Here is a 16,411-nt window from a genome sequence, read left to right on the forward strand (position 1 = left end):
AGTGATTAACACTTTTTTCTTCCCTTTTGTAGTTTACAGATTCTTTTCAATGTATAGAAATTTTAGAATCAGATTACATTAGTTACTTTAAAATTTTCCTCTCCACTCCAATACCTTTTCCAGATAGGTGGATTCCTTTTATAAATTAATGGAAAGTGATGATTTTGCAGAGCAAATCAGTGATTTAAGCCACTAAAATTCACCTTAATCCTCCTGGATCGGTGTCAATTTCCGACTACACTGTCTCCTGAAAATGTACTTTCTTAGCAGGTCCTGCTAAAAGTAATAGTTTAGCATGCCTTTCTTTTTATCAATATTGACTACAGACTATGAAAACCTTAAGGAAAAAGAAAATCTTGAGGAAAGGAAGTAACATTTATAGAATAGCTACCACATAAACGGTACTATAAAAGATGCTTAATTGACAAACATTTACAGACGCACTTGGTATGTGGTTAAGTGCTTTACAAAAATTGACTTCTTTTAATTCTCATCACAACCATATATATTAGGATCTATTATTATTCCCAAATTTCCAGTGGTGAAACTGAGGCAGGGAGGTTAAATAATGTGCCAAGGTCACACAGCTAGTACTGGGATCTAATACCAAGTAAATCAATCTAGGTGACTCTGCAAGCTGGAGCTCTGTGCCTTTCCACAGATAAACTTGTATCATCCCCAACCACAGAACAAGGTATTATTCTCCCCACTTCACAGGTGAGATAACTGAGCACACAGTGGTTAAATGATGTTCCCAAGGTCATTCAGCTGCCGTTGTAGCCTGGATAAAATCCAGGTTCATCCCGCGGAAGGCTGTACTAAATCCATCATACTATTGTCTCTAGCAAAGCATCTAAAGATACGGCCATTCTGGGATTTGTACTAACTTTAGAGAGCACACTTTTTTCTCTGGCACAAACTGAGTTACACCACTGTTATGTATTTTCTCTACTATTGCATATCCACTCCATTTTCCAAAGAATAGAGTAAAATTTTAAAAATTAAATGAACCCAGACTCAATAAACAGGAAATCCATAGTAATTATTTCTCAGGGTTAAAGAATCTTTTTAAATGCCTATCAACTCAAGCTTTTCGGGTGTTGGACACAAACAGGCCATGTACAGACTGAAGTCACATACAAGGAAAGGACTTAAATCTAGACTGAAGGTTTCTTGCTTTTATATTTAGATTTTCAAGTGATGTGAACTCTTAACAAGATAAAGCTGTCTGCAACTGCTCTCTCCCTCATTATCCTCGCAAATGACCAACAGTATAGCAGCATCTTAGAGTCCAGTGTTGTTACGTAATTAAAATAATGTTGAGTGTCCCTGCTACATGGCACTTTAAGGATTGACTTTATAAAACAGAATGGATCGATTTTGTGGAACATGCCTGTTTTGGCTGAGAATTTTTATCTGCACAATTATAATATTAAGACCAGGATACAGCTGTTTGTGAGTAATCCCATGCTCACTGAATAAGTGCTATCAGAGCTTTCCACGTCACCAGACATCTGTTTCCTGTTTTCATTCTTCTCTTTATCAATCTATCCCAATTTCCTTACACCTGTAGGCCACCTAAGACAGTCACAAGTAAGCAAGTCTGGTGTTGCCAGTCTCCTCTGCCACCTTTAACTACTACTCTAGGTAGCTTAGTCATTCTACTTGAAGGGTGAGGGAGAGGCGAACCTCAGGGCCCTCAAAAGTACATTCTGAGACTGAAAGGCTGTTGCTCATGTAATCTACCTTATGTGACTAACTTCCTCCATCCTTTCTGATTAAGAACTTTCCTGCTGAGGCCATACCAGTCCCTCAAAAGGACAATTGTGAACTGAATCACAAAAGAAAAAAACTCCAGCAGCACTAATAAGTTGAGGCAACAACTTACCTAAAGTGATGCCCCCCACTCTGGTACACAAAAAATAGTATTTCAAGTTTGTTTCCATATTTCATGCCTGGATACGGAACAGGATGCATTCAAATTTAAGGAAGTTCATTTCTATGCAAATAGATTGAGGTCAAAGTTTTCCTCAGTCCAAGGCAACATCTTTATCATCACAGTAGATTAGAACTTAAAAGAGTCACTTTACACAACTCTTGTATTATACAAAGATTGTCATTGCATTTTATATAGTTATACAAAGATTAAATGTCACTGCGTTTTATATAGTTAAAAAAGATGAAGTGACTTGTCTAATGGATCTTATTTTAAATGGCTTAAGAATAAGCGTACAACAGTTTAAATACCCTAATGGATGATACTCAGAAAAGTGTCTTCGAAATACATTAGATGTAATCAGCAACTTCAAAACAGTTCAACACTCTATCCCTTTCTGATTGAAAAAAAAGGACCCCAAACTAACAGTGGTTTAGTTACCTCTAGGAAGTGGGTCAGGCAATAGCATGAAAATTTCAATTTTTTTACTTTTTACACTTCAACATTACATAATTTTAAAACAAGCATGAACTACTTTTATAATGCTAAAGTTTTTTCCCAGCGGTGACTTTTAAAAAAGAAAATGAATTCTACTCCTGACTCTTAATGATTCGTTATAACCATCAATAAAAACATTTTCTTTGTACCTTGGAATTTTTCTTTGCAACCTATCATCTCTTCCTCCATACACTATATTCAAATACAATTTTTTAGTTACTTGACAGAAGGAGCATAAGATGGTTTTCTTATCAAAATGTTTAGAAAAAGGAGGCACAAAAAAAAAAATAAATGACTCTTCTTAGATGGTTTCTGGGACTGTCATCACTCTCCTTCAAAAACATTTTGCTTACCAAGACTAATGAATTAACCAACATTCTGAATGCAGCATTCCAGAATGGTGGATATAATAAGCATAGAATTAAAGAATTCTGTACTTTTTCTGATGTTTGCTTATTGTAAGTGAATTAACCTCAGTGTTGAAGTTTGATCAATGCCAAAATAGGTGTCAATTCCCCTGCTCTTTATCCGTTATTCCCCTGCTGTTTATTCAACATACCCACTCTGTTATTTACCTACCATAATAGAATGTTTAAGCTAAGAACATATGCTATCCAGTGAAGACCTTAGACTCCCATGCAGAAGCGGACTGTATCCAAGTTCTGACCAATGGGATTTAAGCATAAGTTTTGTGTGGTAGCATCTAGGAATCTTCCTCAGGAAAAGCTGGCTCTTGGTTGATCCCTATTAGATTACGAAGATGCGCATCTCCCTATAAGGACAAGTGAGCTGAACAGGGAGAAGCCAGGGATTCTGAGACTTGGTGGAGCAGAGCCAGCCTCAGCCCTAAACTCATATCTGCACTTCATCTGTAAGAAAAAAATAAACTTATTTCACTCAAACCACTGTAATATGGGGTTCCTATCAATGGAGCCAAAATTAATCCTAATACCCCAACTCTGTCACTTGGGGTCTCTGAAAAATAACGTTTTAAAATTTTTTCTGTCCTCTGTAATTCAAAGGTGGCTATCATAGAAGATGGTCCTAGTAGTGATTCTTATAAGTTTTGGGTATTAAGGAATGGTTTAACAATAAGCCAAACTATATAATCCTAAACAAAAATTGAAATATACTCTTGGTACATAAAGTATACATTGAATCTCAGGTCATATATATGAGGTAAATAAGTTAACAAAACAAAATATCGCACCATTTAGGCTTTTAAATTTTTTTATTTTTAAAAAATACATAGCTGGAATCACTTTATTTCTACTGTGGAAAAATTATCATGAATTATTCAAGATTTAATTACATCAAGATAAATTGAGCCTCCTTACAGTTTAGATACAACAGATCTTTGCAAAGCTAAGTAAGCTTACTAACTGCTGAATTTTTTACATTAATTTTCACAATTGTTTTTATGGCTTATGTACTCACTAAACAATTTTTTCAACATCACTTAAAATGACTGAAAGACAAATGTCTCCAATATATGAAATATGTAAATGTATATTAATTAGAATTAGAACACTTTCTTCAGGGGAAAAAATGTTAATAGCTTAATAATAATTGTTTATACATCAGAGTTGAGAAAATGAACTCACCTGGAATTTTTGTTTCAATTTTAGAAAATATCGTACTACTTAGAAACCAGTCTTAAACCTTAAACTCACACCCCACATCTTTATCATCTCAAGTTGAAGTCTTACCATCTTAACACTGGGTAGCAGAGCTTCCTTGTGGCTACTGAAGAAGGGGGCACCAGCTCCCTAGCAACTGCTCTAACCTTGACTGAACAGGCATACAAATCAACCCCATTCCACTTGCATATTCACTCTGATTTGCAACAATAAGACCTGGATGAAAAGATCATGAAAAAATTGACTAGAAATATTTTTAAAGTTATAATCTTCCTTTGGCAGACCACCAGGGAGTTTGTATCTTTCAGACAGAATCTATAAATTCAGTTCCTACAGATTTTTATTTTTAAATTTTTACAAAGGAGATGATTACATAGAAAACATCCAAAAAAAAAAAATCTAGAGAATTACAAATTAAGAAAATGCAATGAGATACATATGTTTCATTCCCTTTTCCAATACTTGTTTACAACTTTGCTTTCTTGGAAGGGAATTCATGAGCTATAATACTTGAGGAGATTCTCATCTGTAGGTTTTAGGATTTTCTTATCTGCCATATTCACCACCCATCCAGGAGCAAGACCAAAGAAAATCTGCCTTGGATCCTTTCGAGTACTAAGCATTTTGAAGAGTTCATCTTTAGTGATATCAGGTAAAATATAACCATACTTCTTGGCGAGCTCAAGTCTTGCTTCAGGAAATTTGGCAGGATCCGCCAGGTAACCACGGTTCTTTGCATCAGTGTAATATGGGACCAGGGCTTCAGGTGGAAGCATTCGTTTTGGAATGGGTTGTCCCCGTAGAAAGAATGGAACAGGTTTGCATAGAATTTCTAAAACGCATTTTTAAATAAAAAAGGAAAGATGCAAATATTGGCTATGTAAATAATGATCATCTTTTAATAATGATTTTTTCATCAGTAATTTTTAAATATTATCAAGATCAGAACTTAATTCCAAAAACCTTTTTTATTAAGTAGTCTTGTCTTAAGTAAGCAAGTGGAAACACTTCATTTTCAAAAGCTTGCTTCTTGACAAAATTACTCCTGAGTTACCAAAAAATAATGAATTTCTTAAACATAGGTAACATTGTATTTAAGTACTATGTTTAAAAACAGAAAACAAAACCTCTTTATGACATACTGGCAAAAGTATATTAAAAGAAGATGGAGCCCCAATAGCCAGACCAATAAAAGGAAATCCTGAAACAGGAAACCAAGATGTCCAAACTGCAAATCAAAGAACCATGAGGACTTTTAAAATCCTCATATGGCAGCCAGGTTAAGACAAAGAGGAAGAGAAGAAAATGACTACAGAACAAGCTTACCCAGACTTCTTGGATCATAGAAGGTTGTAGTAACAACACCACCATTTTTTTCAATTGCAGCAATGGCTAGTTCTGAAGCCAACTGTACTTCAATATTAACTTTCGCCTTAAAGGTGTCAGCACCCTGTAATATGTCAAAACAAAGTCTGTTAGTAGATAGCTTGACTAAAAGTAAAGTAATTATGGCAAGCTTCCTTTTTACAGTGTTTTCTCCTCCAAAATGTCTACAATGTAAGTCAACCTTCTATGATCCAAGTCATTCCTCCTCTAAATACCTCTGCTTAGTGGTCCTATTAAACAACATCAAATTATTTTACATTTTTTAGACCACCTTGTTTTACCAATCTTCATTCCCTATAAGCAGGGATGACTATATTTTCATTTAATGCATTTTGTAGACACCAATATAACCCCCCATTCCCAGCACTTCATTAATTGTAGACTGCATAATCATAATAACAACGGTATGACAGAATTATTGCTAAACTATTGTCATAGCTGGGGACACTGAAGCACAGAGAAGTTAAGTAATTTGCCCAAGATCACAAAGCTAGGATTCTAACACAGGGAGTCTAGTCACAAGTGTCTGTGTTCTTAACCACATGATGCCATGTGATATAGATAAGAACTTATCAATACCATATTTCCCCGAAAATAAGACCTAGCCGGACCATCAGCTCTAATGCGTCCTTTAGAGCAAATATTAATATAAGACCCGATCTTATATAATAAGATATAAGATCGGGTCTTATATTATATTATATTAATTATATAAGACCCGGTCATGTATTATATAAGACCGGGTATTATATTACATATTATGTTATATTACGTAAGATCTGGTATTATATTATATTATACACAGTATTATACTGTATTATATTATATTATATTATACTGGGTCTTATATTAAAGTAAGACTGGGCCTTATATTAATTTTTGCTCCAAAAGACGCATTAGAGCTGATGGTCTGGCTAGGTCTTATTTTCGAGGGAAAAAGGTAAGTAAACAAGAGGCCAAGAGATGGTTAAAGAATATGAATGGGCTGGAACTGGCAAAAGAACAAGAGACCTGACAATAATATCTGAACTTTGGAGAGGTTAGCCCTCTCTAGGGAAAAAGGCAGAAGACAACAACAGAAATTCACTTTGCATTCACTGCTGATTTTCTTATAGTCCCTAAACTGATCCAAAAAAAAAGTCTACCTTTCCCTAGATGGTCAACACTAAAAAAATACAGCACTGAACTTTAAAGATCTGGTTTTGATCCCTATAGTTAGGATGTTATATATTTTACTCTAATTTCAAAACATATTCTGACAAAAATAAAAAGATGGTGGCCTCATCCTCCTTTCTGTGGTGCCAGAAACATTTTGCTCTTTTGGTGTGGTTGAAACAAGCCGGCTCCCAATCAGATTCCTTTTCTTAATTATAAACTTTAACGTATTTCAAAAAATATTCCATTATTCCAACACACATTTTTTTGTCTCTGATTCTGGTCTGCATCTGTATAATCAATGGAAACCTTTAACTCAATAAGATAACCTCTTGTCATTTTACTTGTGATTTTTAATTACTATTCCATAATTGCTTAACCATTTCCCTATCCTTGGGCATTGGGTTTGGTTTCAGTATTTTCAGTTTTATATAAAGCATTTTAGGAATATCTTTATATCAGTTAGGTTTCTTTTGTTTTTCCTTTAGAACATATATTACCAAATTGGTAATTTTATGTTGAAAGCTCAAAACAGTTTTAATAGCCACTATTTATTACAAATCTGAAATCCACAAAAGGTTAACCAGTTTACAAAGCTGTAAATGGTGTATAATTGTACTTACTCAACCACTGCCCTGGTGTAATTTTCAGTATTATTTCTGCTAGTTTAATAGACATGCTTAAAAGCTGTTGGGATGTGCAGTTTACTAGCTAATGAGGTCATGGATTTTTTCCATGTTAATTTACATGTGTATTCCCTCATACACCCAAAGTAGAATACTGAGGCTTACTCGTGTATTTGGTATTCTCTTTTCAAATCATTTTATTTGGAAAGCTTTTACCCATAAGGTTTACTTTTTCAAAGATATCTAAAAGGTTTTTCTATAAACACATGCTTCCCTCTAGTGGATACTAAGTTAGTTACACAGCTGTATTATTCATATACAAGTAACAGGAGTAGTTGATTTAACAATGTACGATTTTATCTGTTTTTGAAATGCCTGGCCAATTTCTATAAACAGAAAACTTCTTTACTACAATTAGAATTGGATTTGATTTCTTTCTTTCCTCCATATTAACTGAGTGACTATCATGAGCCAATACTGAAAACATAGCAATAAATCAAAGCCCCTGCTCTCAAAAAACTTACATAATAGTAAGGAAGACAATGAAAAATAAATGCATTACTTGGTAATAAATGTCAGGTGTTCATATATTCAAAGAAAAATACTTTGAGCAGGGTAAGGCAGGGGGTGGGATAGGGTGGGGTGGATGTGTGAGTACTCATTTATAAAAAAATGTCAGAAAAAGATCTTCCTGGTATGGTAACATTTGAACAGAGAACCAAAGGAAGCGAGGGAGCAAGCTGAATGGATACAGAGAGAAGAGCAATTCAGGACCAGAGAACAGAGGCCCTCAATGAGAATGCCATCTTTCTAAAATCACAATTGAGTGTAACACAATCACTACTATATAATGGTTTTGACAACTGAAAAGGGATATATAAAATAAAGAAGGCAAGTGTTGATTATATAGAAATTAAATAGTCATCTATGTAACTCCAATAAATCTAATCCAGACTTACCTCCTCTACCAGCTGAACACCATAATCTCTTTTAAGTGGCTGGATGGTCACACCTCTCCCATTAACAAGCTGGGTTAAGTCGATAGGTTGAGTAGGATCAACTCGACCCAAATCAATAAGATACTGCAGTCTGTTGAGACTTAAAGGTTGATACTGGCGTCTGAAGCTACAAAACAAGAATGTAACAGTTGAAAAACTCAGTCAAACTTATCTTCCTATAACTTCTCCAAATCAACTCAAAGCTTTGTCCTATATTGTAGGGACAGAGTCCCAGAAAGCAGTTTCCAGGCTCTCGGCCTCAAGTGGAAAGGTGCTGGCTCGGTTATTAGATGGCCATTAGCTGTAACCAGTTGGTCATCAGCTGTTACCAGTTGGCCATTAGCCACTATTGCTTTGTATATAATTGCTGATGCTATGCTAGCGGTCAGCAAGCATAGATTGCAGATGGCGCGGATCCTACTTCCTGTGTCTTGCCAGGCCACCAGCGAGACAGTGATGCAGGAAGACCCGTTGTTGAGGTATTGGCGGATATTTGCTTCTTTTGTCTTGACCGGCCACCATCGAGAATATAGTGGTATGAACCCCGTACCTGTGGCTCCACTGGTGTTCCTTTTTGGCCTCACCATATCCTGAGTTCACCTGAGGGAAGCAGGAGCTGAGGCCCTGCATTACATATGTTTTCCTCCATCAATTTAGATGGTTTAACAAAATAAAACCTTCCTAAGTATAACAAACATGTAATATTGCTTGTGTCATGCAGGGTGTCATGCAGGGTCTCAGCTCCGGCTCCCCACATAAGAACGCAGGATACGGTGAGGCCATAAAGGAACACCAATGGAACCATCGATAGGGGAGTCATACCACTGTATTCTCGCTGGTAGCTACGTTGGAGACACAGGAAGCAAGTATCTGCCAGTGCCCCAACAAGAGGTCTTCCTGCACCCCAGTCTCGCTGGTGGCCAGGAGAGACACACACAGGAAGTAGGATCCACATGATCTGCAATCTGCCATCTACTTTTCTGCCAATCAACCACCCAGTACAGTCCGGGCAGTTATATCAGTGACTAATTGGTTAACTGGTTACAGCTGATGGCCAATTAGCCACAGCTGATGGCCATCTACTACCCAAGCCAGCACCTTTCCACGTGAGGCCGAGAGCCTGGAAACTGCTCTCTGGGATTCTGTCCCCACAGCTTGATTTTTGGTAATGAAATAAAATCAGTACTTCCTTTGTTTTACTAAAGATAATTTGCCTTTCTAAAAATTTATTTTACTCTTTTACACAAATAATAAACAAATTTGTGGAAAATTTACATTAATTACTGGGTGACTACAATGGAACAGATTTTTACAGATATTATTGCTAAGCCTCTAAACAACCAGGAGAGCAGGCATTATTATCTCCATTTTGCGGGTCTTAGTGCAATGTCTGGGCTTTTTTTCCTACTAATCCAGGCTAAGTTTCATTACCAAAAATGGTTCATGGAACAGCATAAATTGGCTTCAAAGTGAACTTAAATTTCTCCCAAGCTATTTTTTTTTTAGGTGATTCTCAGGAAAATTGGGGATTTTTACTTTAAAAAGCAAAGCATCTTACCTATGTCGTTCATTAAACCCATATTTGGGGATTCGGATGTAAAATGGAGTCTGGCCTCCCTCAAAGCCCAGTCTGGGCCGGGTTCCTCTCTGCCGTTCTCCTTTATGGCCTCTGCCACATTTTCTACCTCTTCTCTGACCTCTTGGTCGTCTTTCCTACAAAGAAGAGTTTTAGATCTACAGATGCATTTTTAAAAACAGTATTTTGCCTTTTCACCGTATATTTCTTTTATGTCACTCAGTCATCCAACCAACCAATACTAACACTACTAAGTGGCAAACATGGTTCTAACTGCTGTAATGTCCACACACTCTAAATTAGTATCTTTGCCTCTAAAGATGTAATGTAGCTTATTCTTCTAATTAAAGTCCAAGTTGTGTTTCAAAGGCAAAAATCCAAGGATGAGATGGGGATAAGGATTCTAGGACAAGCTGGCACTGAAAAAAAATCCTAGAATAAAACAAACACGACAAACAATGACAAAGGATATTCAAGAAAACTTATTGTGTAATCAATTGTAAATATGTAATTGTTACCTGTCTATTTTTAAAATTTTTTAAATTGTTACCTATGTTTTTCTTAATTTACTTCCTGTCACTTCAGGAAAGCAACAAATTGATTTTAAATGACAGATGTCAACACGTTTCTTAGCTGTATTCAGTGATTTTCAGAAGAGATATCAAACGTAATAAATCAATTCAAAATTTTCCCATGAAGACAAAGACATATCAGAAAAGCACTTCATTTTAAATCCAAAATTGAATGAAAATCATTTTGCAGTTTCTGCGACTTCGCTCCCCCTCCCTAATTAACATAATTATGCTTTTAAATGTAAACCTTAAGAATCAGGACCAGGTGGGAAGATTTTCTTCTGTGCAATTCAGAAGAACAAGGACTTGGCAACACTACGTTCATCCCAACACCCTTCGGGAAAGGAGTCCCAGAACACGACCCGCAGTAAAGGGCCGCTCCCATTACCCCCGCCCCGCAGCGCTTCCTTGCTCCGCCACCAACCATTTACCGGTTTCCTGGAACCTGGATTCGGCTTTAAGTTAGCCAGACTCACACGGGGCAGGCCCCGGAGCAGGTCCAGAGGCCTGGCCCCACGACCTTTCAAGGGACCGGCCATGACCCGCAAAGCCGAGAACATCCACGGCCGGCCGCCCTTAGCTACCTGGGAGCACACGTGGTCTCTGGACACTGCTTTACGGCCGCGGCCCCGCCCCTGTCGTACTGCAGCGGCCGCTAGGCCCTCTGCCCCGGGGTGTGGCGTGATCCTGGCGTTAGGCAGTGGATTTGGAAGGTTTTGCAAGCTTGTTCTGTGGGTGTTGCTTCCTCTGCCTTCTCTCTTTTTTTTTTTTCTTTAGTTCTTTGGGCGTGTGATCATATTTTGAGAGTTTGTGCCTTAATGTCGGGTTCTTAACATACAATGTTCTCTTTTGCCACGCACTGGAAACGCTGTACGTTAGAGAATCTGAGACGGTGTTTGGCCGGGTAGTCCTCATGAGGCGGTGTCTTATCTGAGCTCAACGTGGAACCGGGAGTAAAATGACGTGAGCGCTACATTATTAGCTTTAAGCTTGGCTAATTACACACGGTAAGATACGAAAATACTCAGTATGTTCGACTAGATACGGACAATTGTATTAATAAATATTTCTAACAACATTTTAAAAATAATATTCAGGGTCCAGCTATTAAAATGCCTGGTACCAACCTGTGAATAAGATTTAAACTATGCCTTCTCATCCGTGTTCACCTATGCTTTGAGTCACTGAGATACTAACTTCACTTTTTATAATGATAGGAGCCATACTGAGCGCTTGGTGAATGCCAGACGCTTTAAGTTAGTTTTAACTCGCTTTATCTCAATAAACCATTCATAGAGATAGATGTTATTACATTTTACTGACCGAGACAGTAAGAATTGGCAAAGTGGGTGGGGTATCTTGACTAAGGTCTCACAACAAACGGCAGAGGTAGAATTCAAACTTACATTGCCCCCTATTATAAAAATATTTTTTATAATATAAAAATTGAATATCAGCAGCACAAAATGCCTAGTCTTTTTACTGTAAAAATATTAGCTTCTGTGTTTTTGTCTTAAGTGAGTGTAAGATAGAAGACCATCTTTTTATTTTTATTGTTCTTTTTATATTTCATTGTCTTCCTAGGGAGTTGTTCATGCTGATTCCTGTTAACATCACAAATAGTGAAAGTGAAAACGAATTTTTGGAAGGCAGCTACTTCTATGTAACTAAACCTTTTTGAATTTATATATAAAATTACTACAGAAGGAGGTTGCATTCATTCCTTTAAGCAATATTTATGAGCAAGACACTGAACTTGCTACTGAAAAATATACATGGATGAAATCAAACAGGATCTTGCCTCCAGGTTGTTAGAACTCTACTAGGGGAGACTTCCCAAAATTGAATATTTTTTAAAAGTTAAAAAAAAATGTAAACATCTTGTTGACCTAATAGCACAAATACAAGAAAAATACAAATATAAGAATTCTATAAAACTATGAAGATAAGATCTGGACTCTATTTAGAAGTACAAAAGAAAATATAGGGGTGAAAGTGAAAACTAGTTCCTGCCTTTAAGGGTTTTCAATTCAATATTTTTCATCATCTTCTTGTTAGAAATGTCATACTTCTGGGAAGAAAACTAAAAAAATATATTGCAAAATGTTACCAAATCTACAGAAAGATACACAGTTTTTTTCCTCTACATACCTAGAAAAATCATGTTTGCATAACTATTAATTTCTGGGTGAGTTAATGCCAATAATGTTTTTTTTCAATCAGGGAAAAAAACTATCAAATAAATGAGATACAGGAAATATAAAACAGTCTGCTACTCTTCTTAGAAATACATGTTCTTTGTTGTGCAAGTTTTATAATGTTATTGGTGGACATCAGTTAATAGTAGAAATCAGTTAATAGCGGAAATAATAGTGGTTTGTAGTTAAATTGTAGGTTCCATGTTTGTTTATCCTATATCCAACGTGTTGATTAAGCATAAAACTCAAAATAATTTTACGAATTTCATGTGCGTTTTAAGAATGTAAAGTAAGGTATGTGGTGAATAAGTCATTACTCCTTCCTTAAGCCTATTGAAGTTTTACATCATCATTATCATTACACATTAATATTTATTAAGTACACACATGCTTGGGGTGTTGTGCTAAACCCTGTTTAAATCAAATTAAGGAGACCTTGTAATAAGAAAACATCTCAACAACTAATTAAGGTCCATCTTGATTCCAGCCTGTTAATAGTGACTATTGAATCATTATATAAAAAGAATGAAATGAACCTTGTAAAGATGGTATAATTTGAGTCCCTTGGGAAGACCTTTTTCTCCCATATTCCCAAATAATCTTTTCCCACCTATCCCAGTGCCTGACAGTCTGTCGACAGAGATTAATTCCTTTGAACTCTTTATTTAAAAAAGAAAATTCTCAAGGTGGATAAAGAATGAGAGTGGGGGGTGAAAATCAAAGGGGATAAATTCATCACACACATTATGGCTTATCTAAATCATAATGATAATACACTATGAAATGAAGTGTCTGATCATCTTAAGCCCTGTGTCTGAGATTAAAAAGACAAAACAAAAACAGGCACATAAAACTCTCCCATCTCCCTAAATGAGATCACACATTTGGCAGGAATGGCAACAGGAGGAAGAAAGAAATTTCAATTATTAGATTATTACTGAATTTTTCTATGGAGTAAGAAAGAGCAAGACATATTAAGAATAGTGTCGGGGTGGACGGGTGGCTCAGTTGGTTAGAGCGCGAGCTCTGGGCAACGGGGCTGCCGGTTCGGTTCCCACATGGGCCAATGAGCTGCCACTCAGTTCCCGGGTGGCCAGATGGCTCAGTTGGTTGGAGCATGGGCTCTCAACCACAAGGTTGTCGATTTGATTCCTCGACTCCTGCAAGGGATGGTGGGCTGCACCCCCTGCAACTAAGATTGAACACGGCACCTTGAGCTGAGCTCCCGGTTGGCTCAGTTGGTTGGAGCGCATCCTATCAACCATAAGGTTGCCAGTTTGACACCCGCAAGGGATGGTGGGCGGCACCTCCTGCAACTAACAACAGCAACTGGACCTGGAGCTGAGCTGCGCCCTCCATAACTAAGATTGAAAGGAAAACAACTTGACTTGGAAAAAGTTCTGGAAGTACACACTGTTCCCCAATAAAGTCCTGTTCCCCTTCCCCAATAAAATCTTAAAAAAAAGAAAAAAAGAAAAAGAATAATGCCAATAATAGGCTAATAAGCTAATTTTGTGGTGATCAAAATTGAGGAGTTAGAGACAGCTCTGAAGAAGTGATTTTCCTTAGTGAAAGTGGGAGGGAGCCAAGAACAGTGAATCCTTCGATATTGGGAGAAGAAAAATACAGAGAGCTGTGAGGAGGACATGGAATGGGACTGGAAATAAATGTCACCTTGATAAAACCTACCTAGTTTTATCAAAGGTTGGTCTTGACTTAAAGGTCTTCATTCACACCTAAATAGATTTTTAAATTTTATTAAAGTATAGTAATGTGTATATTTGCTATGAAAAAAAGCAAATCATACAGAAGGGCCTGTAATGAGAAGCAGTAGTTCGCCATAGGCAGTCACTTTTAACTTTGTTTTTATTTCTTCTGGTGATTGCCTCCATATTTATAAATTAAAATGTCTATCACTAATTGTTTTAAAAATATTTGATGTTTATTCACTTGTTTTATGATCAATGAAGATTTAGATAATCTGAACTATTTCCTCCTAGTATTTTGCTTTTCTCATGATAAACGATGTAATTTAAATAATGTAATGTACTTTAAACATCTATTTCTAGGATTTTCAACTTTCAAAAATATACATTTGCTCCTCACTGTGTGTAAGATGAAGATATCGAGATCCCCAATCTCTCACATTTCCCATCCCCTTTTATTTTCCAGCTTCTGTTAGCCATATCTTATAATATGCCTATACACTTATTTAGTGTAAATAAAAAAAACGACAACAATTACTGTATATTTGCTCTCTCTAAGCAATTTTCAGTATTTCCCTCTTTCCTGGCCACAAAGAATTGCCTTTCAGACTAACAGGCTTTATTTAAATTTCATGGTCACAAACCTCAATTTGGTCATCCTATTCCAGTGTTCTAGAAAACTTACTTTTTCACTCTCCACAGTAACTATTTTGTATCTCCACCCCACCCCCCTCTATTTTCCTCCCTCTACCCCTCCTTCCCTTTCCCTCGCTCCCTGCCAATTTTCCCTTATACTTTAGAAAAAGAAGTTACGCGATAGGGAACTTCCTCCACATCTCACTACTAAATGTACAATCCTTCCTATAGAATTCATTCATCCTCTGCATTCTATTAAAGTGAAGGAAGTGGCTTTTTTCTTTTTAATGGTCAGTCTTGCCACCTCTGATGTGGACTCCCGTCCTTCCTATATGCTTAAGGATTTCGTTGTTTTGATTACCCCCTCTCTCCTGCATCATCAACATCTCATGCTGGATAGTCTCAGCAGCATATAAAAATGCTCTAATAGCACTCGTCTTAAAAAACTAAACACTTTTATTTACCCCATCATCCCTCCATATCTGTCAGCTGTGCCTATTTCTCTGTTTGCTTTCACAGAAAAACACCTCAAAAGAGTTCTACATGGACTATCTCTATTTCCTGCTCTTTGATTCATGCATTTTCCTGTGAATAACCTCCATATTGCCAAATGTGATAAATACATATCAAAACCACAATGAGATATCACCTCATACATGTTAGGATGACATTTTAAAAAGGGATAAAAAGTATTGGTGAGGGTGTGTAAAAGTTGGAACCCTTGTACACTGTTCTTGGGAGTGTAAAATGGTGCAGCCATTATGGAAAACAGTATGAAGATTCCTCAAAAAATTTTAAAAATAACTACCAGCAATCCCACTCCTGGGTATATATTCCAAAGAATTAAAATAAGGATCTTGTAGAGATATCTGCACCCCTATGTTTATTACAGCATTATTCACAATAGCCAAGATAAGAAAACAACCTGAATGTCCATTGACAGACAAATGGATAAATAAAATGGGTATACATACAATTAAATATTATTCACACTTAAAAATTAAGATAATCCTACCATTTGTGACAATATTGATGGACCTAAAAGACATTATGCTAAGTGAAATAAGTCAGTCGCAGAAGAACAAATATTGCGTGATTCCTCCTGTATGAGGTATCTAAAATAGTCAAACTTACATAAACAGAAAATAGATTGGTGGTTGCCAGAGAGAGGATGGGGATGGGGGACATGGAGAGTTGTTGAATAGATGAATAGTTTCAGTTACACAAGATGAATAAGTTCTAGAGACCTACAATATTACAACATTCTGCCTATAGTTAACAATATGGTGTTGTGCACTTAAAAATTTAAGAGGGTAAATTTCAACTTTAGTGTTCTTACTACAAAAAAAGCAAGGGGACTGAAGTAATTTTTTAGAGATGATGGATATGTCTATTACCTGGATTGTGGTGATGGTATCATGTATGTATGCATATGGCCAAACTCATCAAAATGTATGAGTATATATTAAATATATACCAATTCT

At 36.5% G+C, this 16,411-nt stretch overlaps 1 protein-coding gene across 2 annotated transcripts; it reads right to left on the reverse strand.

The window, feature by feature from the left end:
* Window positions 1-3,646: 3,646 nt before the first annotated feature.
* MRPL15 (mitochondrial ribosomal protein L15) lies at window positions 3,647-11,003 on the reverse strand. Of its 2 annotated transcripts, none has more exons than XM_033126912.1 (5): window positions 10,819-11,003; window positions 9,798-9,952; window positions 8,201-8,366; window positions 5,401-5,524; window positions 3,647-4,906 (listed from the first exon to the last, which is right to left on the reverse strand). In XM_033126912.1, exons 1-5 carry the CDS (start codon window positions 10,945-10,947, stop codon window positions 4,569-4,571), a joined length of 912 nt encoding a protein of 303 aa, XP_032982803.1. In that variant the 5' UTR covers window positions 10,948-11,003; the 3' UTR covers window positions 3,647-4,568. The 2 variants fall into 2 exon arrangements, with proteins under 2 accessions (XP_032982803.1, XP_032982804.1); XM_033126913.1 differs by having other exon boundaries at window positions 10,812-11,003.
* Window positions 11,004-16,411: the final 5,408 nt, after the last annotated feature.

This window comes from Rhinolophus ferrumequinum, chromosome 14 (genome assembly GCF_004115265.2).
Source record: "Rhinolophus ferrumequinum isolate MPI-CBG mRhiFer1 chromosome 14, mRhiFer1_v1.p, whole genome shotgun sequence".
Taxonomy (NCBI): Eukaryota; Metazoa; Chordata; class Mammalia; order Chiroptera; family Rhinolophidae; genus Rhinolophus; species Rhinolophus ferrumequinum.

Coding starts and splice junctions, on each gene's coding strand:
- MRPL15 (XM_033126912.1), bottom strand. CDS start 10,947: ATGTTCTCGGCTTTGCGGGTCATGGCCGGTCCCTTGAAAGGTCGTGGG. Junction 9,953..10,818: donor ATCCAGGTTCCAGGAAACCG/GTAAATGGTTGG, acceptor TCTTCTTTGTAG/GAAAGACGACCAAGAGGTCA. Junction 4,907..5,400: donor CTATGATCCAAGAAGTCTGG/GTAAGCTTGTTC, acceptor AATGCGTTTTAG/AAATTCTATGCAAACCTGTT.